The following is a 25,212-nucleotide window of genomic DNA, read 5'->3' on the forward strand; positions in this document are numbered from 1 at the left end:
AGTTGTGAGTGCAGTGATGTGAATGGGGTGCAGTGAGGTGAATAAAGTGCAGTGATGTGAATGGGGTGCAGTAATGTGATTGTAGTGGTGTGATGTGAGTGCAGTGAAGTGAATGGAGTGCAGTGGTATGAGTGAAGTGCAGTGAAGTAAATGGAGCGCAGTGGTGTCGTGAGTGCAGTGGTGTGATGTGAATGCCCTGGTGTGATGCGAGTGCAGTAATGTAAATGGGGTGCAGTGATGAGTTGTGAGTGCAGTAAGTTGAATAGAGCGCAGTGATGTAAATGGGGTGCAGTGATGTTAATGGTGTGCAGTGATGTGATTGCAGTGGTTTCATGTGAGCACAGTGGTGTGATGCAAGTGCAGTGAAGTGATGTGCATGGAGTGCACCAGTAAAAGTGAAGTGCAGTGAAGTAAATGGAGCGCAGTGGTGTGATGTGAGTGCCCTGGTGTGATGCGAGTGCAATGATGTGAATGAAGTGCAGTGATGTGAATGGAGTGCAGTGGTGTGGTGTGAGTGCAGTGGTGTGATGTGAGTGCAGTGATGTGAATGGAGTGCAGTTATGTGATTGCAGTAATGTGAATGGAGCGCAGTGGTGTGATGTGATTGCAGTGTTGTGTTGTAAATGCAGTGGTGTGATGTGAGTGAAGTGATGTGTTGGTAAATGCAGTGGCGATTTTAACTGTTCAGTGATATAATATATAGACTGTTCTTATTTAGTTTTAGTATACATACAGAGATCTTACACACACGTGCACACACACACACACACACACACACACACACACACACACACACACACAAATAATGAACTATTAGTCATCTTTTCCTAAAATGTATATTTACATTGTGTATTTCATCTTCCTACATTTTATTTTTGAACATAATAAATATTAACATTTTAAAGTTCTCATTTATAACACACACACACACACACACACACAACTATACAGTAAACCATACACAATCTTCTAGCTGATCCAGGATGGCGTTGTCATGCTAACAGCTCACTACCTTTTCCTAATGGGTCAGACATTTACATTATATACAATATTCAATCTTTTAAAAGCTGTTTGAATTCCAGGAATATAAAATCATACACTGAGATAAATTTCACAGGTGGGATGGAAACTCCAGTCCTATCAGGATCATTTAAACAGTAAGAGTGATAAATAGTGCTTCAAGTGGGCCATCAGCTGGTGTTAGGTGTGTGTAGCTGTGTGTGTTAACTATGTGTTGGTGTGTGAGCAGTCAGGTTCAAAAGTCTGAAACTATTAATTATATTTTATACACCAAAATGAACACAGGGTTTTCAGTTTTTCCAGTTCCCAAATTTTCGCAGTTTAGCAGTTTCTCAATTTTTCCAGTTCCCCAGTTTCCTAAATTTTTTCACATTTTTATTTGCACGTGGGTTCACCCCTGACTGTCCGGGTCTCACACCACCTGCTGAGTTTGTGTCCCACCCTGAGCCTAATTACCAGAGCATGTGCTCATTATACAACACAATATGTAAAAAGAATCAATAAACTAAATCGTTCTGCTTCATAATTAACACTACAGCTCACCAACACTCGTGTTCCTCGTCTCGTTCTCTGTTACTGTGCAGACTTTTAGACCTGACTGTAGTTACTTATCCCAGACCCCCGACACACACACACACACACACACACACACACACACACACACACACACACACACACAGAGACACACACACACAGACACACAGACACAGTGGAGCAACACAGCTGGTGAACTTCAACATGTTATTCATAGTAGTTAAAAACAACAGCACCTTTTAATGTGGACTTCCATGTGGCAGGGTTTTATGGGTAATGTTGGTTATGTGGTTAGAACTCTGAGGTAACCCATAACTGGCACAGACTGTTGACAAACAAACAAACAAACAACATCTGAGAGGTTTTTCATCGGCACCATGCAGTCAGCACCATTCAGAAAACAGGAGTGTGTCACTTCCTGATCATGCGACCACTGTGACGTTCCTGTTGGGGGAGTCCGTTTTAATGTCCGTTCCTGTTGGAGATAAAGTGCTGCTGTGAGGTTCTGCTTTCTCCGTCTTCTGGTCCTGAGAAGGTTGATCAGTGGCACTGACGCTAGTGCTAGTGCTAAGACTAGCAGTCAGCTCTGGAGGTAGAGGTGAAGCAGGAAGTGGAGGAGTCTGAGAGGACACCTGATCAGGGTTAGGGCTGGGAGGAGCTGTAATTAGACTTGGCCCAGTGAGTGAAGACGATGTAGTCAGCAGAATAGAAGGATCAGTGGAAGGAGGAAGCGAGGGAGAGTGGAGACGAGGTGTTGCTGTGGGAACTCCCATTTTCCTAAAACATGACTCGCAGCAAAGCCTATTATATCCAGGAATAGAACAGTACCGAGACGAGACCTCCATCTGACAGAAAATCGATTTATCCTCAAGACAAGGTTCATCTGAGAGAGAAAGAGAAAGAGTGTGGGGGAGAGAGAGTGGGGCGAGAGAGAGAGAGAGAGAGAGAGAGGGGAAGAGAGAGTGGGGGAGAGAGAGAGAGCAAGAGAGAGAGAGAGAGAGTGAGAAAGAGAGTGGGGGGAGTGAGTGGGGGAGAGAGAGAGAGGGAGAGAGAGAGAGAGTGGGGGAGAGAGAGAGAGTGGGGGAGAGAGTGGGTGGGAGAGGGGGAGAGAGTGAGAGAGAGAGTGGGGGAGAGAGTGAGTGGGGGAGAGAGAGAGAGTGGGTGGGAGAGTGGGGGGAGAGTGGGTGGGAGAGAGGGGAGAGAGAGAGGGGGGAGGAGTGGGGAAGAGAGAGAGGAGAGAGAGTGGGGGAGAGTGGGGGAGAGAGTGAGTGGGGAAGAGAGAGAGAGAGAGAGAGAGAGAGGGGGGAGAGTGAGTGGGGAAGAGAGAGAGAGAGAGAGGGGGGAGAGTGAGTGGGGGAGAGAGAGAGAGGTGGGAGAGAGGGGGGAGAGTGAGAGAGAGAGTGGGGGAGAGAGAGAGAGTGGGGGAGAGAGAGAGAGTGGGTGGGAGAGAGGGAGAGAGTGAGAGAGAGAGTGGGGGGAGAAAGAGCGAGAGTGAGGGGGGGGTTAATAGGATGTACAGTAATATACACAATTATGATCCTTTATATTATTGATATTACAGTGCTGCTGAATTCTGATTGGTTAAAATCTGATATAAATTTCTATAAAGGCTGTTTAAATGTAGTGGAACACCACAGTCTGCTTTAAATCCAGATGAACAGAGGATCCACTGGAGATGCGTATCCCAGACTTTAATCTGTAAAGGCATTCTGTAATTCTTGTGTCTGATAAAAATCATCTCTAAAGCCTGGAGTTGGAGATAAGATCCTCTCTCAGTGATAGTGTAATGCAGGTCACTCACTCAAGATCTTATCGAGGTCTCCATCACCCGTGTGGTTATCTGCTGAGTCAGCAGGGGTAGAGAGAGATGGATCTCCTGGAAAACAAGTCAAGAAGGTGTTTCGCTGAAATGAATGAAATGTTTTCTGCTGGACCATGATGCAACTCTGAGCAATAACACAGTGACAGCAGTTTCTCATGTGCAGATACTCGACTGTGTATCTTATATTAATAAGTTATTCTAATACTTTATTGTTGCTGTAGCAACAGGTTGTTCTCAGGAGTCTCCACGTAAACAAATTAGCACAGGGACGAGACAGTTTATAGAGATGAGATGAGATAACAGGAACCAATGCCCAGACCTGATCCCTCAGACTGGTGAAACCTCATCAGCATCTTTACTTACTGCTCAGGCTCAAGAAGTTTCACAAAATTCTGACTAACTTCTATTTTGATTTGACAGCTACTCCATCTGTGACAGCAAGGCCCTCCAGAGAGTCCTGAGGGCATCTGAACTCATTATTAACAACAATCTCACAGCCTTACAGGATTTCTTCCACACACAATGTCTGAGGACGACTCACAAAATCACCACACACTGCGATCACGAGACACACACTGTGACTGTTTACAGGACGGCCATCAGAATCCAGAGCCAGCAGCCTGAGGAACAGGTTCTACCTGAGGGCCATCAGGATTCTAAAGAAATTTGAATCAGTCATTACTTCTTCATCTTGTTCCACGCTCTCATTCACTCTCTCCCACACCAACACCTCACTGACACTCAGTGACCTCGTGGACCTTCTCTTCACATGTATCATATTAATTACAAACTACACACTGCGAAAACTCCGCATCTGGTCGACTCACAATCTTATTTCCAGCCATAAAAATCGTATTGATGGTATTAAAATTAAAATACGATATAAGAGCAGATTGTGTATCTGCAGTATGACGTCACCACACTCTTTAGAAACATTATCCAGTACACTTCTTATTCTGTGGAACTTTGTTCTTTATATAAAATATTTATGGCTTTTTATTACAGTGAATAAAGTTTGAAGTTGCAGTAAGATGAAGTATTTGGAGAAGCAGTAAGTAATGATTTCACTTTGTATTTACATCGTAACTACTGTGTGCTACAAGACTTTGTACTTTGTGTTAATTTGAATAAATAATTGTTGAAAATACGCATGTGTCCTGATTTTATCCATAATCTTGTTTTTAGTTTAAATGCTTTGTCTCGTTTTAAGACTGAACATAAATAATGATTCTTAAATGAAGAGAAATTCTTTTGTTCTCTGGTTTTAAATTCTTTTCACACACATTTAGAAAAGCAAACTGTTTAATTAACTTAAAACGAGCTTTTTTTTAGACTAAAATCCACTGCTTGGAATAAGTGTTTTATTGCTTATTTTAAGACATTTTGTTATTTTTCTAAAGACCAGATATGTTTTCTTATTTTAAGAAATGTTACTAAGTGTAATTATCTCACTGCACTGGCAGATCATTTCACTTGTTTCTAGTCTGTATGTCAGGGATCCACCTGCCTTATTCTCCTTCCTGTTCCACAGATTACACTCGCTTCCTGGATTCTACCTGTTCTGTCGATTATACCCACACTCATACTTCCCTATCGGATTATACCAGCTTTACGGACTAAACCCACATTACGGTTCGTAAGCTCTCTGACTGGTGTTTCTGTGCTGTGTGTTGGAAATAAACATGATAGAGTTACGCCCGCTTCCGACCCGTGGTCCGCACCCTGACACTGTAACTTCTTTCATCATGCTTTTATTTTTTTCATTGACACATTTTTTGCAGTGCTACTACATGGAATTGGACTGTAAATCAAATAAATTGCCACTTTGCTGCCTTATCTGTATTTTATACTCTCTTGGGGGTACAGATTTCTGGTTTATTATCTACCTTATATATACATACATAATATTACTAATACCAATAACAATAAAATATTTCACCAATATGTAGTTCTTTATCAAACTGTTGGAGACACACAATTGTATAAAATGGCTTGAAATAAAATTAAATTTAGCCTTCACTTGAACTAGAAGATCCAAACCTGTTCCAGCATGACATGCCCCTGTGAACCCTTTATGAAGCTTCATGAAGATTAGTTTTCATGGGTTGGTCATCGGTTTTGGCATTTAATTGGCACTGATAGTTGATTGCTGGAAATATTGGCTATCGGCAGAAATCTATACCGATAGTTTTTCTGGGTTGTGTTCATTGCTGGAGCGGCTGAGAAGGTCCAGTGTCATTATACTGTACGAGAGCGCCCTCTAGAGGCGAATTTCTGGAGCCACGTGCTGTTTGCTTTTACACGAGACTGCGCGTGTCAGGGAACAGCCTGCCACGCCGTCCCTCGGCTCTGCACACACACATAGTCTGTCCCCAATATCCTAAGTTCCAGCACCTGCGGCTCATTAACCAGCAGCCCTTCTTCACCAAGGAGCGGACGGCGTGGCGGAGTACAGCCTTCGTTTCCACACTCTTGCGGCCTCTAGCGGATGGAATGAGACTGTACTCCTAGGCGTGTATCGGCAAGGTCTGAATCCGGCGATTCATATGGCAATGGCCAGCAACGATGATGCTGTAGGACTAGAGACCTTTATACATCGTTCTATTCGTATTTCGCACCATCTATCTGCCTGCCACGTGCCTGAATACACGCCTCCCGCTGCTTCGGCCCAGGCAGTTGGGGTTCCAATGCCTGTCCAGGAGAGAGAGAGAGACGCAGAGCCACCAGGGCCTGTCCGTACTGTGGCAATCCAGGTCACTCCCTTCCACAGTGCACGATTCGACCCCAACGCGCTGAGGTGAGCAATATCATGTTTCCCACCGAGATATCTTGCTTAGCCACGCTTCCTGTGACTCTTCTTGGTCCTAACACCAGTCTTTCCATCTGCGCCCTAGTCGACTCAGGTTCTGCCGGGAACTTCATCTCCCAGGCATGCCTAGACCAGCTTCAGCTGCGCCGGAAGCGGGGACACCACGATCTAGCCGTCCAGACCATCCAAGGGCGCCCGCTAGGACAAGGCTGGATCAGATACTGAGCTCCCGTCATCACCCTCCAGGCGGTCTGTTTCATCAGGAACGGATACAGTTCCTGAGGTCTTATTGCCACGAGGACCAGGCGGAGTGGAGCTGGTTCCTGCCATGGGCAGAGTATGCCCAGAACTCCCTGCGTCAGAGCACCACCGGCTTGACACCATTTCAGTGTGTGCTGGGGTTCCAGCGCCGACATGCGAATGCGCATCGGCTGGAGCCTTCGTCCTACTGGTCAGGGGACCGGGTATGGCTTTCCACAAAGGACCTGCAGCTCCGCCTCCCATGCAGGAAACTGAGCCCCCGGTTCTTAGTGCCGTTCCAGGTGGTCCGTCAGGTCAACAAGGTGTCCTACAAGCTCGACCTCCCTCCTCGGTACCGGATCCACCCCGTGTTTCACATGTCTCCCCTGTAGCCTTTTTGCACGCCAGCTGCGCCTCCTCCTGAGGTCGGCGGGGACCCCCCGCTACTGGAAGTCCTGGACCAACCAGCGGTGTACACGGTGCATGAGGCGCACTACTGCGATCTCTATTCCTCGAGACCGCTCAGGTCTTCCTCCCCGAAGAACTCTCTGCTTGCTGCTAAGTGTTTTTGTTTTCTTTACGCTGCTGTGTGTCTACAATAAAACCTGCTTTTCCATACTCCGGGTTTTGCGCCAGTCACTCCGCAACCGTGACAGCGCGCTGCACGAAGAGAGCTATAGTATATTATTTTTTTATTATTTATTTATTATATCATTATAATTATTAATATTATTAATATATTTATACTTATGTAGCACATTTCCATGAATCACTACTGTTTTTTTTTCTTTTTAAGTATAATAGTATTTTACATGGAGTGTTCAGTTATCGGCAAGTACGATCCAACCTAACTATCGGTATCCGTAAAATGAACTATTGGTCGTCCTCTAGTGATTATACCAGCAAATAAGAACTGGAATAAAATGTTTAAAAAAAAGCACATACTAATCTTATAGTAAAGTATCCACAAACTTTTGGCCAGACAGTGTTTTTATTCCTAACATTTCCTGTATTAATGATAAGTCTATTAGCGTCATTAGGAAACTAGCCCACTTTATGCTACTACTTTCCATTAACTATCAATTGTTTATTCATTTCACTAAATTGAATGAGATCTGGACCAGCAGCTGAGATCCATGTCCACGCCTTTCAGTGAGGTTGAATAAGAGACCAGACTGACCAGAGGATCCAAACCTTATCTTTACCCAAACTCCACATCACTTGCCCATATTAACTACACACCACACCTGGTCCTTCTAATGAGACACCTGTAGATCCTGTGACTGAGGCTGATGGTAGGGTGGAGCACACACCTGCCGCTGGAAATCAGTGCAGTCTGAATGCCACCACATCCACACATGAGAACGTCTGAACGAGAACATGTGCAGGTTTATATAAATGCACTCAGGTGAAAGGTGTTTCTATGGTAACAGACAGTTCACAGGGAATTGTGTAGTGTAACTAAATCAAATCCATGTAGCTACTGATGTGAAGTTTTCTGTAAAGAGACAGTAAGTGTATAGAAGAAATATAAAAGCAGTCTCCAGTCTCAGAGATCTGCTTCACACAGAGATAAATCTGGAACTTCAGGAGAAGGGCTTATTCTAATCTAGTCTACACACACACACACACACACACACACACACACACACACACACACACCTGGACATGGTGAGAGTCTGCAGATGGACACACTCTCAGGTTGCTCTCCTTCACACTGAGCTGAAGTGTTTTCTGAAGATCTGCACACAACCTGACGCTGCCTGATTCCCTCAGCACACGTCGCTGAACACTGCAGTAAAGATTATATATTAACACACACACACACACACACACACACACACATTATATATACACACATACACACACCTGTGACCAGGCTCCGGTCCTCCACTGGGCAGGGCAGAGTGTGGTGGTGTTACACACTCTGTGTGTGGGTGGTTTGTCTGAGGTGCAGTATTTGGTGTGGAGGACTCTGTGTGTGCCGTTGTGTTGAGGATGAACACACTGAACCACACGGGACTGAATACCCATCATACCACATGACTTACTGCACACACCCCAGTCCTCTGTTATCCACCTACACACACACGCACACACACACACACACACACACACACACACACATATATATATATATATATATATATATATATATATATATATATATATATATATATATATATATACTGAACAAAATGAAAACAAAAACATTTTGTCCACATTTTTCATGAGCTGAACTCAAAGGTCTAAGACTTTTTCTATCTCCACATCAGGACGCTGATTAACAGCATGATTACTGCACACGTGTGTTTTAGACTGGACACAATAAAAGTCCACTCTAAACTGTACAGTTTTCTCACAGCACAATGTGACAGATGTTGCAGGTGTTGAGGGAGCGTGTGATCCACATGCTGACTGAAGGAACGTCCACCAGAGCTGCTGCTCCTGAATTGAATGTTCATTTCTCTACCATAAGCCGTCTCCAACGGCGTTTCAGAGAATTTTCAGTACATCCAACCGGCCTCACAACCGCAGACCACGTGTAACCACACCAGCCCAGGACCTCCACATCCAGCATCTTCACCTCCAAGACTGTCTGAGACCAGACACCCAGACTCCTGCTGCAGAAATCGCTTTACATAACCAAAGTGTTCCTGCTCAAACTGTCAGAAAGTGTCTCAGGGAAGCTCGTCTGCAGCTCATCTGCAGCTCGTCGTCCTCATCTGGGTCTCGACCTGACTGCAGTTCGTCATCGTAACCGACTCGAGTGGGCAAATGCTCACGTTTGATGGCATCTGGCACTTTAGAGAGGTGTTCTCTCTTCACAGATCAATCCCAGTCTTCACTGTACAGGATAAAATGTGTGAGGTAAATGGTGTCACAGATACTGACTGGTTTTTAGACCCCCATTACAATAAAACTGTACAGTTTAGAGTGGACTTTTATTGTGTCCAGTCTAAAACACACGTGTGCAGTAATCATGCTGTTAATCAGCGTCCTGATCTGCTACACCTGTGAGGTGATGATTCTCTCTCTGTAAAGAAGTGATCACTAACACACATTTACACATTTATCAACAAGATTTAAGAGAAATAAACCTGCTGTGGAGATAGAAAAAGTCTTAGACCTTCGAGTTCAGCTCATGAAAAATGGGGACAAAAACAAAAGTGTTGAGTTTATAATTTTGTTTTGTGTGTATATTTATATATATTTCACATTTATAAGGTCGTCTAAATGACCTGACAGAGATAAAGTGAGGCAGACAAAAATACAGAGAGACACAGACATTCACAGACAGAGATAAAGACATTAAGAAATTAAGAAATGTCCCCACTGTGGGATGAATAAAGGTAAATCTTATCTTATAAAGACATTACGGCAAAAAGACAGGCAGTTAGTCAGTAAAATAGACATGCAGACAGACAGAAGGTCAGACTGACAGACAGAGAGACAGACGTACGTGGGTGGACTGCAGTCGTAGATGTTGCAGCGTTTGCGGATAGGTTTGGGTCTCTTACTGACGTCACAAAGAGTTCTCTGTACCAAATGTCCATCACTCTTCCTTCTACAGCCATACTTAGTGTACTGTACACCTACACACACACACACACACACATTACTTTCCCTACAGGAGCAGCAGTAGATGCTGGATCCTGCAGTCGTGCTGTGTTTTCTGCCACTCAGCTACAGCAGCTGCTCTCTCAGGAACCTTAGGTTGTGATGGAGCTCCACCCTGCAAACTTCAACCATGCAACACCTCCTCCTACATGCATACGTGTCTGACTTGGCTGTAAACAAGTCTCCACAGAGGTTCTTGAAAACATTGTGGAAAACTCGTGAGGGACTCGTATGAAGAAGACATTCACACGTCTTACACAGGTTTCAAGTCATGTTTCCACACTGAATTGTTGTTCTCTACTTTTCTGACTAACATGAAGCTTAACACACACACACACACACACACACACACACACACACACACACACACACACACACCTCCTCCGCAGGGCTTGGTGCATGGTGTCCAGTCCTTCAGTGCCCAGTCGTAGCTGTCCAGCTCAGATAACAGCACGTTGTTGTTGGTGATCACAGGAACCAGATCCTCATGGATGATGTATTTATAACTCAAACTGATCTTCCTGTCTTCTTCTTTAGGAACCACCTACACACACACATACAGAGTTACTCAGATGTCTATCTGCACCAGGAGATGAAAGGACTTCAACCTCTGACTCCTAAAAGACAGAAAGACCTTCATTTTCAAAACAGTTTTCTCAGACATCACCTCTGCCCTGTTACATCATCTGACTGTAGGATGTGCTGCTGAGATAGAAATGGACAAGGAAAACAACAGATGTTAACATCTCCCTCTGAGAGGAGGTCAAACTAAATCACAAATTTCCAAAACTGAAAGTACTTCATCATCACTTTTATAAAGAAATGAGAAGTTTCTTATTCAGATTTACCCAGGATTCTCCACGGAGAAAAAACAACACTAAGGTATCTGATCCTGAATCCTGCTCAGTTCAACACTCTGGAACATCTGATCTTCAAAACCAGATCCTGTTTATGTCACACTGTTCAAACATTCATTTTAATTCAATTCATGTTTATTTGTGTTGCGCTTTTAATAATGAACATTGTCTCAGATCAGCTTTACACAGATAATGTGTAGATTAAAATGAAGATGTTCTTTATAACTAGGGCTGGGTGATATGGCCTAAAAAAAAATCCCCGATTTTTTTCACAAAAAATCAGCTTTGCGATTTAAATCGATTTTTTCCCCCTGCTTAAAATCAATATGCATATGACAAAGAAAATTTTTAAAAAAGTTTTAACTTCATTAAATAAAGTTTTTTTACTCTTCTGGGATTATAACCCACTTTGGGTTAAAGTAGAAAAAAATAGAACATAACATTAAAATTAGCAAACCTACAAAGAAAAATGTTTAATGAGTGTTTAAATGTGGAACATGATTGAAAATGCACCTGAGGTTTGGAGTGATTTTGTCTTTATTTTTCTCCAAAACTTCACAGTAAAATGAGATAAAATGTAAGAGAGTAATAGACAGGGACACTGTAAATAAAAATAATTTGAAAGATTGAGCAAACCTATAAATAGAAATGTTTTATGAGTGTTTGAATGTGGAACATGGTTAAAAATGCAGTGATGCTTGGAGTGATTTTGCCTTTACTTTTCTTCAAAACTCCACAGTAAAATGAGTTGAAATTTGAAATAAGAATATAATGGACAGGGAGAAATTTACGCCCATGCAGGTAAACCTTGTTTAATTTACCGTTCCCCTTTTTCCCCAAAATATGGTGCACTTCATCTACATTGACCTTGTTCGCGTGTATTACTCTCTTCTCCTCTTTAATAAGCCCTTCTGCAAAAATGAGCTTATCACAGAAAAGTGGATAGTGAGCGCCGAGTGTTTAATACGGAGTGGACAACAAAATATTTTTTTACTGAGGTCCGATCAAAGCCCCTCACAGATCCAGGTTAACTGACCAACACCTCGGATCTATCCTGAGAATTGCCACAACAAAACTTACTCCAGACTTTGATGAACTGACAAAACAAGGAGTTCAACAACACTGTTCCTACTGAAACTGAACTCGAGTTTTTATGCTGTGTTTATTGATGCAATGGCAAAAAAAAAAAAAAAGATCAACAAGTTGTTGATGTTTTGGCACTTGATGAAACTGAATTTGTGTTTTTCTGCTGTGTTTATTCAACTGAAATTTAATACATTTAATTATTCATTTAATTAATGCATTTGGAAAACAATTTGTACAATGAGCCATGCATATTCATGTCACAGGCCAAATCTCTAATGTAATATATATAATGTGTATCATGTGTGTATGTGTGTATATCCTGGCCCGGCCCCTCTGTTCAATTTTGGAACCCATTGTGGCCCATGAGTCAAAAAGTTTGCCCACCCCTGAGTTAATCGATAAAACCGATTTATCGCCCAGCCCTATTTATGAGTGTAAGTTTGTCCCTGATGAACAAGTCGGTGGAGACAGTGGTGAAGGAAAAACTCCCTGAGATGCAGAAGGAAGAAACCTTGAGAGGAACCAGACTCAAGAGGGAACCTCATCCTCATCTGGGTGCCACCAAATGTCCATTTATTACAGATAAACGATTTTGAGGAGCAGTGATGGAGATCAGAGCAAACTGTAGTCCTGAGTCAGTGTAGCAGACTGTTGATATTAACTACAGTCCAAATCCATCCTCAAAGCTCCTGACCAGCCATCATCAGACCAACCTTCATTTACACACAACTATAGCAATAAACACCTTCAATCCCAATGTAATAGCAACCACAGCCAATCAGAACTCACAATAGGACCACAATAAGTTGATCCTCTGCTGAATTTGTAAATTTACCCCCTGATAAAGAAATAAACAGTGTAGAATTTTTGTGGTTGTTTATTTTAACAGAGAAAAAAATATTTAAAATCCAGAATTTTTCAAGAAAGTTCTCCTAATATCAGAAGACACCAGTCACAGAATCAACCTCTTCCATTTAAACCTCTTCCCCACCATGGGCCAGACCAAAGAGCTGTCAAAGGACATAAGGAACGAGATTGTAGACCTGCACCAGGCTGGAATGAGCTACAAGACCATCAGCAAGAAGCTTATTGAGAAAGAGACCACTGTTGGAGCGATAATTAGAAAATTAAAGAAAAACAGAGAATTCTGTCAATCTCCCTCGCTCTGGAGCTCCATGCAACATCTCACCTCATGGGGTGAGCATGATTCTGAAAAAGGTGAGCGTAACAAAGGTTGTTAGTGATCTCGAGGGACACATCGAGGTCCTTCTGCTCAAGAATGCACATGAACAGACCCATCTGAAGTTTGCAGATGAACACCTGATTGACTCAAAGAATGAGCTGTGGTCAGATGAGACATCAACTCAACTCCCCCGTGTTCAGAGGCAGAGAAATGCAGAATATGTCAAACATGGAGGAGGAAACATTCTGCTTTGGGGCTGTTTCTCTGCTGACTTTACCACATGAACTGTAGAATGCTGGAGAACCTCCTGGCCTCAGCCAGGACAATGAAGATGGGTCTTCCAGCATGATAATGACCAAAAACATACGGCAACAATCTGATGGTCTTGTAGCCCATTCCAGCCTTGTGCAGGTCTACAATCTCGTCCCTGACGTCCTCTGACAGCTCTTTGGTCTTTCCCGTGGTGGTGGAGAGGTTTGAATGGAAGACGTTGATTCTGTGACTGGTGTCTTTTGTACACATAATGAGTTGATATTAGGAGAAGTTTCTTAAAGGTACAGGAATAAATTTGGGTGTGTGGGAGTCAGAAATCTTGCTGATTTGGTACGAGATCAAATACAAATTAATTTATAACCATTTTAATGTTTTTTTTATGGATTTTTTAAAATATTCTGTCTCTGTTCAAATAAACCACCTTAATTGTATCAGACGTCTCTGGATGTAGGAGCATGGACCCTTCCCTTCAACCAGGAGAACCAAAACCTGCTCCAGCATGACAAAGCACCTGTGCACAAAACAGCTCCATGAAGATCTGCTTTCCATGGGTTGGAGTGGAAGATCTCCTGCTATAGAGCTCCAACACTATTGAAGACCTTTGGGATGAATGTGAACACTGACTGCACCCCAGGAACCTCCTCACCTCCTCACCTACATCACTACCTGACTTTACTAACACACATGCCATCTGTAAGTGTGTGAATGTATATGTGTGTGTGTGTGTGTGTGTGTGTGTGTGTGTGTTAGTGCATGCGTTAGTGTGTGTTTGTGTATGTGTTTATGTCTGTGTGTATGTGTGTGTGTGTGTTAGTGTGTGTATATGTGTGTTTGTTAGTGTGTGTGTGTGTGTGTATGTGTGTGTGTTAGAGTGTGTGTATGTGTGTTAATGCGTGTGTGTCAGTGTGTATATGTGTCTTTGTTAGTGTGTTAGAGTGTGTGTATGTGTGTGTTAGTGTGTGTATATATGTGTGTGTGTTAGTGCTAGTGTGTGTATGCGTGTTAGTGTATGTGTGCGTGTGTTACTGTGTGTATGTGTGTGTGTGTGTTAGTGCTAGTGTATGTGTTATTGTGTGTATGTGTGTCCGTGTCCGTGTGTTAGTGCATGTGTTTGTGTGTGTGTAAGTGTTAGTGTGTGTATGTGTGAGTGTGTGTGTGTATTAGATAGTGTGTGCTAGTGTGTGTGTGCATTTGTGTGTGTGCATGTATGTTAGTGTGTATGTGTGTCTGTTAGTGGGTATGTGTGTGTCTGTGTATGTTTGTGTGCTAGTGTGTGTGTGAGTTAGTGCATGTGTGTGTGTGTGTGTGAGTGTGTGTTAGTGTGTGTGTGTGTGTGTGTGTGTGTGTGTAAGTGTGTGTGTGTGTGAGTGTGTGTGTGTATTAGATAGTGTGTGTGTGTGTGTGCATGTGTCTGTTAGTGGGTATGTGTGTGTCTGTGTATGTTTGTGTGCTAGTGTGTGTGAGTTAGTGCATGTGTGAGTGTTAGTGTGTGTGTTGTGTGTGTGTGTGTGCGTGTGTTAGTGCATGTGTGTGTGTGTGTGTGTGTGAGTGTGTGTGTGTGTATTAGATAGTGTGTGCGTGTGTGTGTGTGTGCATGTGTGTCTGTGTATGTTTGTGTGCTAGTGTGTGTGTGAGTTAGTGCATGTGTGAGTGTTAGTGTGTGTGTTAGTGTGTGTGAGTGTGAGTGTTAGTGTGTGTATGTGTGTGTGTGTGCATTTGTTAGTGTGTGAGTGCAACCCCATTCACCTTCACTGTTAAATTCTGTAAAGCTGCTTTGAGAAAATGTCTGTTGTGAAAAGCAATAGAAATAAACTTGACTTGAGTGTTAGTGAGTGTGTGTGTGTGTGTGTGTGTGTGTGTGTGTGTGTGTGTGTGTTAGTGCATGTGTTAGTGTGTGTGTAAGTGTGTGTATGTGTGTGTGTTAGTGCATTTGTTAGTGTGTGAGTGTTACTGAGTGAGTGTGTGTGTGTGTGTGTGTTAGTGTGTATTTGTTAGTGCATGTGTTAGTGAGTGTGTGTGTGTGTGTGTGTGTGTTAGTGCATGTGTTAGTGTGTGTGTGTGTGTGTGTTAGTGCAATTGTTAGTGTGTGTGTGTTAGTGTGTGTATGTGTGTGTGTTAGTGCATTTGTTAGTGTGTGTGAGTGTTAGTGAGTGTGAGTGTGTGTTAGTGCATTTGTTAGTGTGTGTGTGTGTTAGTGCAATTGTTAGTGTGTGTGTGTGTTAGTGTGTGTGTTTGTGTGTGTGTTAGTGCATTTGTTAGTGTGTGAGTGTTACTGAGTGAGTGTGTGTGTTAGTGTGTTAGTGTGTGTGTGTGTTAGTGTGTATTTGTTAGTGCATGTGTTAGTGAGTGTGTGTGTGAGTGTGTGTGTGTGTGTGTGTGTGTGTGTTAGTGCATGTGTTAGTGTGTGTGTGTGTTAGTGCAATTGTTAGTGTGTGTTTGTGTGTATGTGTGTGTGTTAGTGCATTTGTTAGTGTGTGTGAGTGTTAGTGAGTGTGAGTGTGTGTTAGTGCATTTGTTAGTGTGTGTGTGTGTTAGTGCAATTGTTAGTGTGTGTGTGTTATTGTGTGTGTTTGTGTGTGTGTTAGTGCATTTGTTAGTGTGTGTGAGTGTTAGTGAGTGTGAGTGTGTATGTGTGTGTGTGTGTGTGTGTGTGTGTGTGTGTGTATGTGTGTGTGTGTGTTATCCCACCAGTACTATGATGGCTTCATTCAGAGGGCCAGTGGTTTTGAGGGTCTCCTTCTCCTCGTGGATTGTGTACTCCCACTCCACACCACTCTCTATAAACGTCCTGCTCTTCACCTCGTCTCCTTTAGCGTTCAGGATGAAACTCTCAGTCACCTGACTTTTAACCGCTGAGGAACACAGAACATAACCAGCGTGTGTTATTTGGTTGTGAGTAATAGTGTGTAAGGCCGGTGTTCCTGGTGTTCCAGCAGATATAAACTCCAGACTCTTTACGTTCTGCTGAAGTGAGAAACGTCCTCATACACTTCAGCCTAGTGCTGCAGGACATCTCCTTACTGCACAGGAGGAGAAGTAGGGGAGGAAGAAGAGAAAGATGGGAGAAGGAAGAGGAAGAATGGGAGGTAAATGAGGAGGAAGAAGAAAAGGAGGAGGAGGGGGAGGAAGAGGATGAGGAGGAAAAGGAAAATTAGCAAGAAGAAAAGAGGTAGGAAAATGGGGAAGAAGAGAAGAAGGAAAGGAGGAAGAAGTGGAGGAGGAGAAGGAGGAGGAAGTAGAAGAGAAGGTGGAAGAAAAGAGGAGGAAGGCAGGATGAGAAAGAAGAATCAGAGGAGAAAGGGAGGAGAAAAAAGATGAGGAGGAAGAGAGGAAGAAGAGAAGAGAAAAAGAAAAGAGGAGGAAGTGGAGGAGGGTGAAATAAAGAAGAAGTAAGAAAGGAAGGATTAGGAAGGGAGGAGGAGGAGGAGAATGAAGAAAAGAAGATGGGGTAAGAAAGGGAGGATTAGGCAAGAAGGAGGAGGAAGAAGAAGAAGAGGAGTAGAAGAAGGTAGAAGTTGAGGAGGAAAGAAAAGAGGATGAGAAGAATTGAACAGAGGGAGAAGATGAGAAAAAGGGGAGGAATAGGATGAGGAGGAGAAGGAAAATGAACAGAAAGAAGAGGAGAAGTTTCAGTGTACAATCCTCCAACACATGGTTTACTGATTCCTCCTGATCTCACCCATGAGGTGTGGAGACGGTGTGTTCTCCTCAATCACGATGTGCCTCGCTCCTGCTGGGATATCAAACACCTTCAACAATCCTGAGAGAGAGAGAGAGAGAGAGAGAGAGAGAGAAAGAGAGAGAGAGAGAGAGAGAGAGAGAGAGAGAGAGAGAAAGAGAGAGAGAGAGAGAGAGAGAGAGAAAGAGAGAGAGAGAGAGAGAGAGAGAGAGAGATCCACAGAGAGAGAGAGAAAGAGAGAAAGAGAGAGAGAGAGAGAGAGAGAGAGAGAGAAAGAGAGTTACAGCTAATATCCCTGATCTTCAGAACACTATACTTCATCTTCATCATCACCATCTCCATTATCATCTTCATCATCATCTCCATTATAATTATAACCATCTTCATTATCATCATCACCATATTTATTATCATCACAATCTTCAATCTTCTTCATCATCATCACCTTCTCATCATCATCATCATTATTATCATTACCTTTGATTTTGGGGGTTTTGGTGAGAGTCAGTTTGACAGTGCGGCAGTGAGAGTTGTCTCCTTCACACACACCGCATTTATCCTCCTGTTTATATGATCCAACTTCTCTATCACACCCTACATGCTGAGATATATATATATATATATATATATATATATATATATATATATATAGAGAGAGAGAGAGAGAGAGAGAGAGAGAGAGAGAGAGAGAAAGTCAGTTAGAGGTGAAAATCATTGAGGAAGATGTTTATCAATACAATAAAAGATACAACCAGAAACAGAGAAATAGGATGACAATGAGACAGGATGGAGACAGAGGAGAAGACAGAGAGACAGATGAAGAGGGATAGAAAGACAGATGGGAAATGGAGTGAAAGATGGAGAGAAAGAGACAGACAGAGAGACAGATAAAGACACAATGAATCCCAGATACAAACAGGAAGACAGAGAGACATACAGAGAGAAAGACAAGCAGACAGACAGACAGACAGACAAAGAGAGAGAGCCAGCCAGACATAAAGAGATACAGACAGACACAGGCAGAGAGAGATACAGACAGAGAGACAGACAGACACAGACAGAGAGATACAGACAGAGAGAGAGAGAGACAGAGAGACACAGACAGACAGAGACAGACAGACACAGACAGAGAAACATACAGACAGAGAGACAGACAGACGCAGACAGACAGACACAGACAGAGAAACATACAGACAGAGAGACAGACAGATGCAGACAGAGAGACAGACAGACAGAGACAGACAGACACAGACAGAGAAACATACAGACAGAGAGACAGACAGACGAGACAGAGAGACAGACACAGACAGAGACAGACAGACAGACAGACAGAGACAGACAGACACAGACAGAGAGACAGACAGACGCAGACAGAGAGACAGACAGAGATTCAGACAGACACTGACAGAGAGATATACGGATAGAGAGACAGACAGACACAGACAGAGAGACATACAGACAGAGAGACAGACAGACACAGACAGAGAGACATACAGACAGAGAGATGAACAGACACAGAGAGACATACAGACAGAGAGACGGACAGACAGACACAGACAGAGAGACGGACAGACAGACAGACAGACAGACAGACAGACAGACACAGACAGAGAGACAGACAGACACACACAGACAGAGAGACAGACAGACAGGTCTATCCTCACCAAACAATCTCCTCTGGCACATACACTGAATGGATCAGTGTAACTGCATCTTGTCCCATCATGCATCACCTGATTCATGAACACCACCTCCCCTGTCTCTTTAGAGAGACAACTGAGCTCACACTTACGGTCCTCTAACACACACACACACACACACACACACACACATCATTTTCGAAAGTGTGTACAGGTGTATAGACGTGTGTACAGGTTTGTAGATAGGTAGAATTGTGTTTAGGTGTGTACAGGTAAGTAGAGGTATGTATGTGTGTGTACAGGTGTGTATGTATATTAGTGTGTGCAGGTGTGTATGAGTGTGTAAAGTTGTGTATGAATGTGTACAGGTGTGTTAAGGTGTGTAGTGATGTGTATGAGTGTGTGAAGGTGTGTATGAGTGTGTAGAGGTGTGTTAAAGTGTGTATAAGTGTGTAAAAGTGTGTATAAGTGTGTAAAAGTGTGTAAAGGTGTGTATGAGTGTGTGAAGGTGTGTATGAGTGTGTAGAGGTGTGTTAAAGTGTGTATAAGTGTGTAAAAGTGTGTATAAGTGTGTAAAGGTGTGTATAAGTGTGTAAAGGTGTGTATGAGTGTGTGAAAGTGTGTATGAGAGTGTAGAGGTGTGTTAAGGTGTGTATAAGTGTGTAAAGGTGTGTATAAGTGTGTAAAGGTGTGTATGAGTGTATAAAGGTGTGTATGAGTGTGTACAGGTGTGTAGAGGTTTGCAGAGGTGTGTATAAGTGGGTAAAGGTGTGTATAAGTGTGTAGAGGTGTGTAAAGGTGTGCATGAGTGTGTAGAGGTGTGCTAAGGTGTGTATGAGTGTGTAAAGGTGTGTATAAGTGTGTAAAGGTGTGTATGAATGTGTAAAGGTGTGTATGAATGTATAGGTGTTTTGAGGTGTGTAGAGGTGTTGTATGAGTGTGTGAAGGTGTGTATGAGTGTGTGAAGGTGTGTATGAGTGTGTAGAGGTGTGTTAAGGTGTGTATAAGTGTGTAAAGGTGTGTATGAGTGTGTACAGGTGTGTAGAGGTTTGCAGAGGTGTGTATAAGTGTGTAAAGGTGTGTATGAGTGTGTACAGGTGTGTCGAGGTGTTTGAGTGTGTATGAGTGTAGAGGTGTGTAGAGGTGTGTATGAGTGTGTCGAGGTGTGTATGAGTGTGTAAAGGTGTGTATGAGTGTGTAGAGGTGTGTAGAGGTGTGTATGAGTGTGTAGAGTGTGTATGAGTGTGTAAAGGTGTGTATGATGTGTATAGGTGTGTAGAGGTGTGTAGAGGTGTGCATGAGTGTGTAAAGGTGTGTATGAGTTTATACAGGTGTGTATAAGTGTGTATGAGTGTTTACAGGTGTGTAGAGGTGTGTATGAGTGTGTACAGGTGTGTAGAGGTGTGTATGAGTGTGTACAGGTGTGTAAAGGTGTGTATGAGGGTGTAGGGGTGTGTATGAGTGTGTAGAGGTGTGTAAAGGTGTGTGAGTGTGTAGAGGTGTGTATGAGTGTGTACAGGTGTGTAGAGGTGCGTATGTGTGTGTACAGGTGTGTATGAGTGTGTAGAGGTGTGTAGAGGTGTGTATGAGTGTAGAGGTGTGTAGAGTGTGTATGAGTGTAGAGGTGTGTAGAGTGTGTAGAGGTGTGTAGAGGTGTGTATGAGTGTGTACAGGTGTGTAGAGGTGCGTATGTGTGTGTACAGGTGTGTAGAGGTGCGTATGTGTGTGTACAGGTGTGTATGAGTGTGTAGAGGTGTGTATTAGTGTGTAGAGGTGTGTATGAGTGTGTAGAGGTGTGTATGAGTGTGTAGAGGTGCGTATGAGTGTGTAAAGATGTGTATGAGTGTGTAGAGGTGTGTGAGTGTGTAGAGGTGTGTGAGTGTGTAGAGGTGTATAAAGGTGTGTATAGGTGTATAAAGGTGTGTATGAGTGTGTATAGGTGTATAAAGGTGTATGAGTGTGTATAGTGTGTAGAGGTGTGTATGAGTGTGTAAAGGTGTGTATAAGTGTGTAGAGGTGTGTATGAGTGTGTAGAGGTGTGTAGAGGTGTGTATGAGTGTGTATAGGTGTATAAAGGTGTGTATGAGTGTGTAAGGTGTGTATGAGTTTATACAGGTGTGTATAAGTGTGTATGAGTGTTTACAGGTGTGTAGAGGTGTGTATGAGTGTAGAGGTGTGTAAAGGTGTGTATGAGGGTGTAGGGGTGTGTATGAGTGTGTAGAGGTGTGTAAAGGTGTGTATGAGTGTGTAGAGGTGTGTATGAGTGTGTACAGGTGTGTAGAGGTGCGTATGTGTGTGTACAGGTGTGTATGAGTGTGTAGAGGTGTGTAGAGGTGTGTATGAGTGTAGAGGTGTGTAGAGTGTGTATGAGTGTAGAGGTGTGTAGAGTGTGTAGAGGTGTGTAGAGGTGTGTATGAGTGTGTACAGGTGTGTAGAGGTGCGTATGTGTGTGTACAGGTGTGTAGAGGTGCGTATGTGTGTGTACAGGTGTGTATGAGTGTGTAGAGGTGTGTATTAGTGTGTAGAGGTGTGTATGAGTGTGTAGAGGTGTGTATGAGTGTGTAGAGGTGCGTATGAGTGTGTAAAGATGTGTATGAGTGTGTAGAGGTGTGTGAGTGTGTAGAGGTGTGTGAGTGTGTAGAGGTGTATAAAGGTGTGTATAGGTGTATAAAGGTGTGTATGAGTGTGTATAGGTGTATAAAGGTGTATGAGTGTGTATAGTGTGTAGAGGTGTGTATGAGTGTGTAAAGGTGTGTATAAGTGTGTAGAGGTGTGTATGAGTGTGTAGAGGTGTGTAGAGGTGTGTATGAGTGTGTATAGGTGTATAAAGGTGTGTATGAGTGTGTAAGGTGTGTATGAGTGTGTAGAGGTGTGCAGAGGTGTGTATGAGTGTGTAGAGGTGTGTATGAGTGTGTAAAGGTGTGTATAAGTGTGTAAAGGTGTGTATGAGTGTGTAGGTGTGTAGAGGTGTGTATGAGTGTGTATGAGTGTGTAAAGGTATGTATGAGTGTGTATAGGTGTGTAGAGGTGTGTATGAGTGTGTAAAGGTGTGTATGAGTGTGTATAGGTGTATAAAGGTGTGTATGAGTGTCTAAAGGTGTGTATGAGTATGTAGAGGTGTGTATGAGTGTGTAAAGGTTTGTATGAGTGTGTAAAGGTGCGTATAAGTGTGTAGAGGTGTATAAATGTGTATGAGTGTGTAGAGTGTGTAAAGGTGTGTATGAGTGTGTATAGGTGTATAAAGGTGTGTATGAGTGTGTAGGTGTGTAGAGGTGTGTATGAGTGTGTAGAGGTGTTTATGAGTGTGTATAGGTGTATAAATGTGTGTATGAGTGTGTAAAGGTGTGTATGAGTGTGTATAGGTGTATAAATGTGTGTATGAGTGTATAGGTGTATAAAGGTGTGTATGAGTGTGTAGAGGTGTGTATGAGTCTGTAAAGGTGTGTATGAGTGTGTATAGGTGTATAAATGTGTGTATGAGTGTGTAAAGGTGTGTATGAGTGTGTAGAGGTGTGTATGAGTCTGTAAAGGTGTGTATGAGTGTGTATAGGTGTATAAATGTGTGTATGAGTGTGTAGGTGTGTAGAGGTGTGTGTATGAGTGTGTGTATGAGTGTGTAAAGGTGTGTATGAGTGTGTATAGGTGTATAAAGGTGTGTATGAGTGTATAGGTGTATAAAGGTGTGTATGAGTGTGTAGAGGTGTGTATGAGTGTGTAGAGGTGTATAAAGGTGTGTATGAGTGTGTAAAGGTGTGTATGAGTGTGTAGAGGTGTGTATGAGTGTGTAAAGGTGTGTATGAGTGTGTAGAGGTGTGTAGAGGTGTGTATGAGTGTGTAGAGGTGTATAAATGTGTATGAGTGTGTAAAGGTGTATGAGTGTGTAGAGGTGTGTATGTGTGTAGAGGTGTGTATGAGTGTGTATAGGTGTATAAATGTGTGTATGAGTGTGTAAAGGTGTGTATGAGTGTGTAGAGGTGTGTATGAGTCTGAAAAGGTGTGTATAGGTGTATAAAGGTGTGTATGAGTGTGTAGAGGTGTGTATGAGTGTGTAGAGGTGTGTATGAGTGTCTAGAGGTCTGTAGAGGTGTGTATGAGTGTGTAGAGGTGTTTATGAGTGTGTATAGGTATATAAATGTGTGTATGAGTGTGTAAAGGTGTGTATGAGTGTGTAGAGGTGTGTATGAGTGTGTAGAGGTGTGTAGAGGTGTGTATGAGTGTGTAGAGGTGTGTGAGTGTGTATGAGTGTGTATAGGTGTATAAAGGTGTGTATGAGTGTGTATAGGTGTATAAAGGTGTGTATGAGTGTGTAGAGGTGTGTATGAGTCTGTAAAGGTGTGTATGAGTGTGTATAGGTGTATAAAGGTGTGTATGAGTGTGTATAGGTGTATAAAGGTGTGTATGAGTGTGTAGAGGTGTGTATGAGTGTGTAGAGGTGTGTAGAGGTGTGTATGAGTGTGTTGTTAGTTACCTTGCGGATGTTCATAAGGCAGCCAGGTGTGTTTGATGTTGTTGTGGTATTTGTTGCTGCGTTGTACACACTGCTGCGCTCTGAAGTCCTCATAAGGACCGGGACAGTCCTCAGTGTTACACAACTGATAATCAAACTCAGAGCCTGGACATTCACGTCCCCCATACGCTGGACTACACACAGACACGTACAGTCACAACAGGTATGTATGTGTGTTAGACTTGCATGTGTCTGTTAGGTGTGTGTGTGTGTGTGCGCACTCACGGTGGGTTGTTACACTGCCGGCTGCGAGAGCGAACCCCTCCCCCACATGTTCTGGAGCAGGACCCAAACCTTCCCCATGGACTCCATCCTCCATCATGACCATACAGCTGGTCAGATGATCTCCAGATGCAGTGACCTTTAAAACACCACTACACACACACACACACACAGTTCAGATGAGATGAGCTTTACCTGTGTTCATATGCCCAGAGCTCTTGCTCATGGCTAGTGATGACCACCAGGGGGAGACAGAGACCAACAAACTGTAGAGAACCTGCCAGGCCACTGGTAATGTGTGGTATGGTGAGGTGAGGTGTGGGAAGGTGTGATGTGATGAAGTGAGGTGTGGTGAGGTGAGATATGATGGGGTGTGGCAAGGTTATGTAAAGTTATGAGGGTTATGAACTCTGACCTTGCCAGGTGCGCACTCCGTCCCATCCACTGGAGGTCCTTTCTTTGTCTTACAAAAATACTGATTATCAGGATGACTACACCACAACTGCTTACACGGATCATACGTCCTGAACTACAGGGGTAAAGAGGGCAGAGAGACAGAGGATAAATGAGAGAGAGAGAGAGAGAGAGAGAGAGAGAGAGAGAGAGAGAGAGACAAACAGAGATACCAAAAACTGAGACAGCCAGACAAGCAGAGATAGACAGAAATATATAGACAGGGATTGTAGCAAGAGGTGTAGACAGGTGGACAGACAGATAGAAAGTCAGACGGACAAACGTCAGACAGACAAACTGATGTATGGATAGACGGACAAATGGGTGAACAGACAAACAGATGGATGAATGGACAGACAGACAGGTGAAAAGACAGATGGACAAACAGAAAGAGAACCAGAGACAGAGATAGTCTCAGCAGAAAACTCAGCCATTTTTAAATACATATTCAGAGACTTTTCTATACTGTATATGTATAAAATGGGTTATTTTTTTTATATCAGGTGTGGACAGATGTGTACAGGTGTGGACAGTTGTGTACATACATACACACCTACACACCTACACACACACACACACACACACACAGACAGACAGACAGACAGACAGACAGACAGATAGATAGATAGATAGATAGATAGATAGATATAGATGTGTAAAGGTGTTTACAGATATGTACATGTGTGTGTACAGGTGTGTGTGCAGAAATGTACAGGTGTGTACAGGTGTGTGTACAGGTGTGTGTACAGGGTGTGTATAGGTGTGTACATGTGTGTACAGAAATGTACAGGTATGTGTACAGATGTGTGTACAGGTGTGTGTACAGGTGTGTACAGGTGTGTGTACAGGTGTGTGTACAGAAATGTACAGGTGTGTACAGGTGTGTGTACAGAAATGTACAGTGTGTACAGGTGTGTGTACAGGTGTGTGTGTACAGAAATGTTCAGGTGTGTGTGTGTACAGGTGTGTGAACAGGTGTGTGTACAGGTGTGTATGATAAGATAAAATAAACCTTTATTCGTCCCACAGTACAGGTGTGTGTACAGGTGTGTACAGAAATGCACAGGTGTGTGTACAGGTGTGTGTACAGAAATGTACAGGTGTGTGTACAGGTGTGTGTACAGAAATGTACAGGTGTGTGTACAGGTGTGTGAACAGGTGTGTGTACAGGTGTGTGTACAGAAATGTTCAGGTGTGTGTGTGTGTGTGTGTGTGTGTGTGTGTGTACAGGTGTGTGTACAGGTGTGTGTACAGGTGTGTGTACAG

At 43.1% G+C, this 25,212-nt stretch overlaps 1 protein-coding gene across 5 annotated transcripts in view; it reads right to left on the reverse strand.

Annotated features, from left to right (window-relative positions):
• Positions 1-1,744: 1,744 nt before the first annotated feature.
• LOC124388459 (A disintegrin and metalloproteinase with thrombospondin motifs 14) overlaps positions 1,745-25,212 on the reverse strand; it is a 59,915-nt gene continuing 36,447 nt past the window's right edge. For 3 of the 5 annotated variants that reach the window (XM_046853090.1, XM_046853089.1, XM_046853088.1), the window contains exons 10-22: positions 23,909-24,022; positions 23,497-23,645; positions 23,233-23,405; positions 18,789-18,922; positions 17,602-17,725; positions 17,125-17,205; positions 16,134-16,297; positions 10,425-10,590; positions 9,889-10,021; positions 8,295-8,505; positions 8,088-8,217; positions 3,356-3,430; positions 1,745-2,437 (exon numbers count right to left, since the gene is read on the reverse strand). In XM_046853090.1, the coding sequence (XP_046709046.1) occupies positions 1,977-2,437; positions 3,356-3,430; positions 8,088-8,217; positions 8,295-8,505; positions 9,889-10,021; positions 10,425-10,590; positions 16,134-16,297; positions 17,125-17,205; positions 17,602-17,725; positions 18,789-18,922; positions 23,233-23,405; positions 23,497-23,645; positions 23,909-24,022 (2,115 nt within the window). In that variant the 3' untranslated portion in view covers positions 1,745-1,976. Of the gene's footprint in view, positions 2,438-3,355; positions 3,431-8,087; positions 8,218-8,294; positions 8,506-9,888; positions 10,022-10,424; positions 10,591-16,133; positions 16,298-17,124; positions 17,206-17,601; positions 17,726-18,788; positions 18,923-23,232; positions 23,406-23,496; positions 23,646-23,908; positions 24,023-25,212 lie in introns of those variants that run through there. The other 2 variants (XR_006926419.1, XM_046853091.1) reach the window with 2 other exon arrangements.

Source organism: Silurus meridionalis, chromosome 7 (assembly GCF_014805685.1).
Source record: "Silurus meridionalis isolate SWU-2019-XX chromosome 7, ASM1480568v1, whole genome shotgun sequence".
Classification (NCBI taxonomy): Eukaryota; Metazoa; Chordata; class Actinopteri; order Siluriformes; family Siluridae; genus Silurus; species Silurus meridionalis.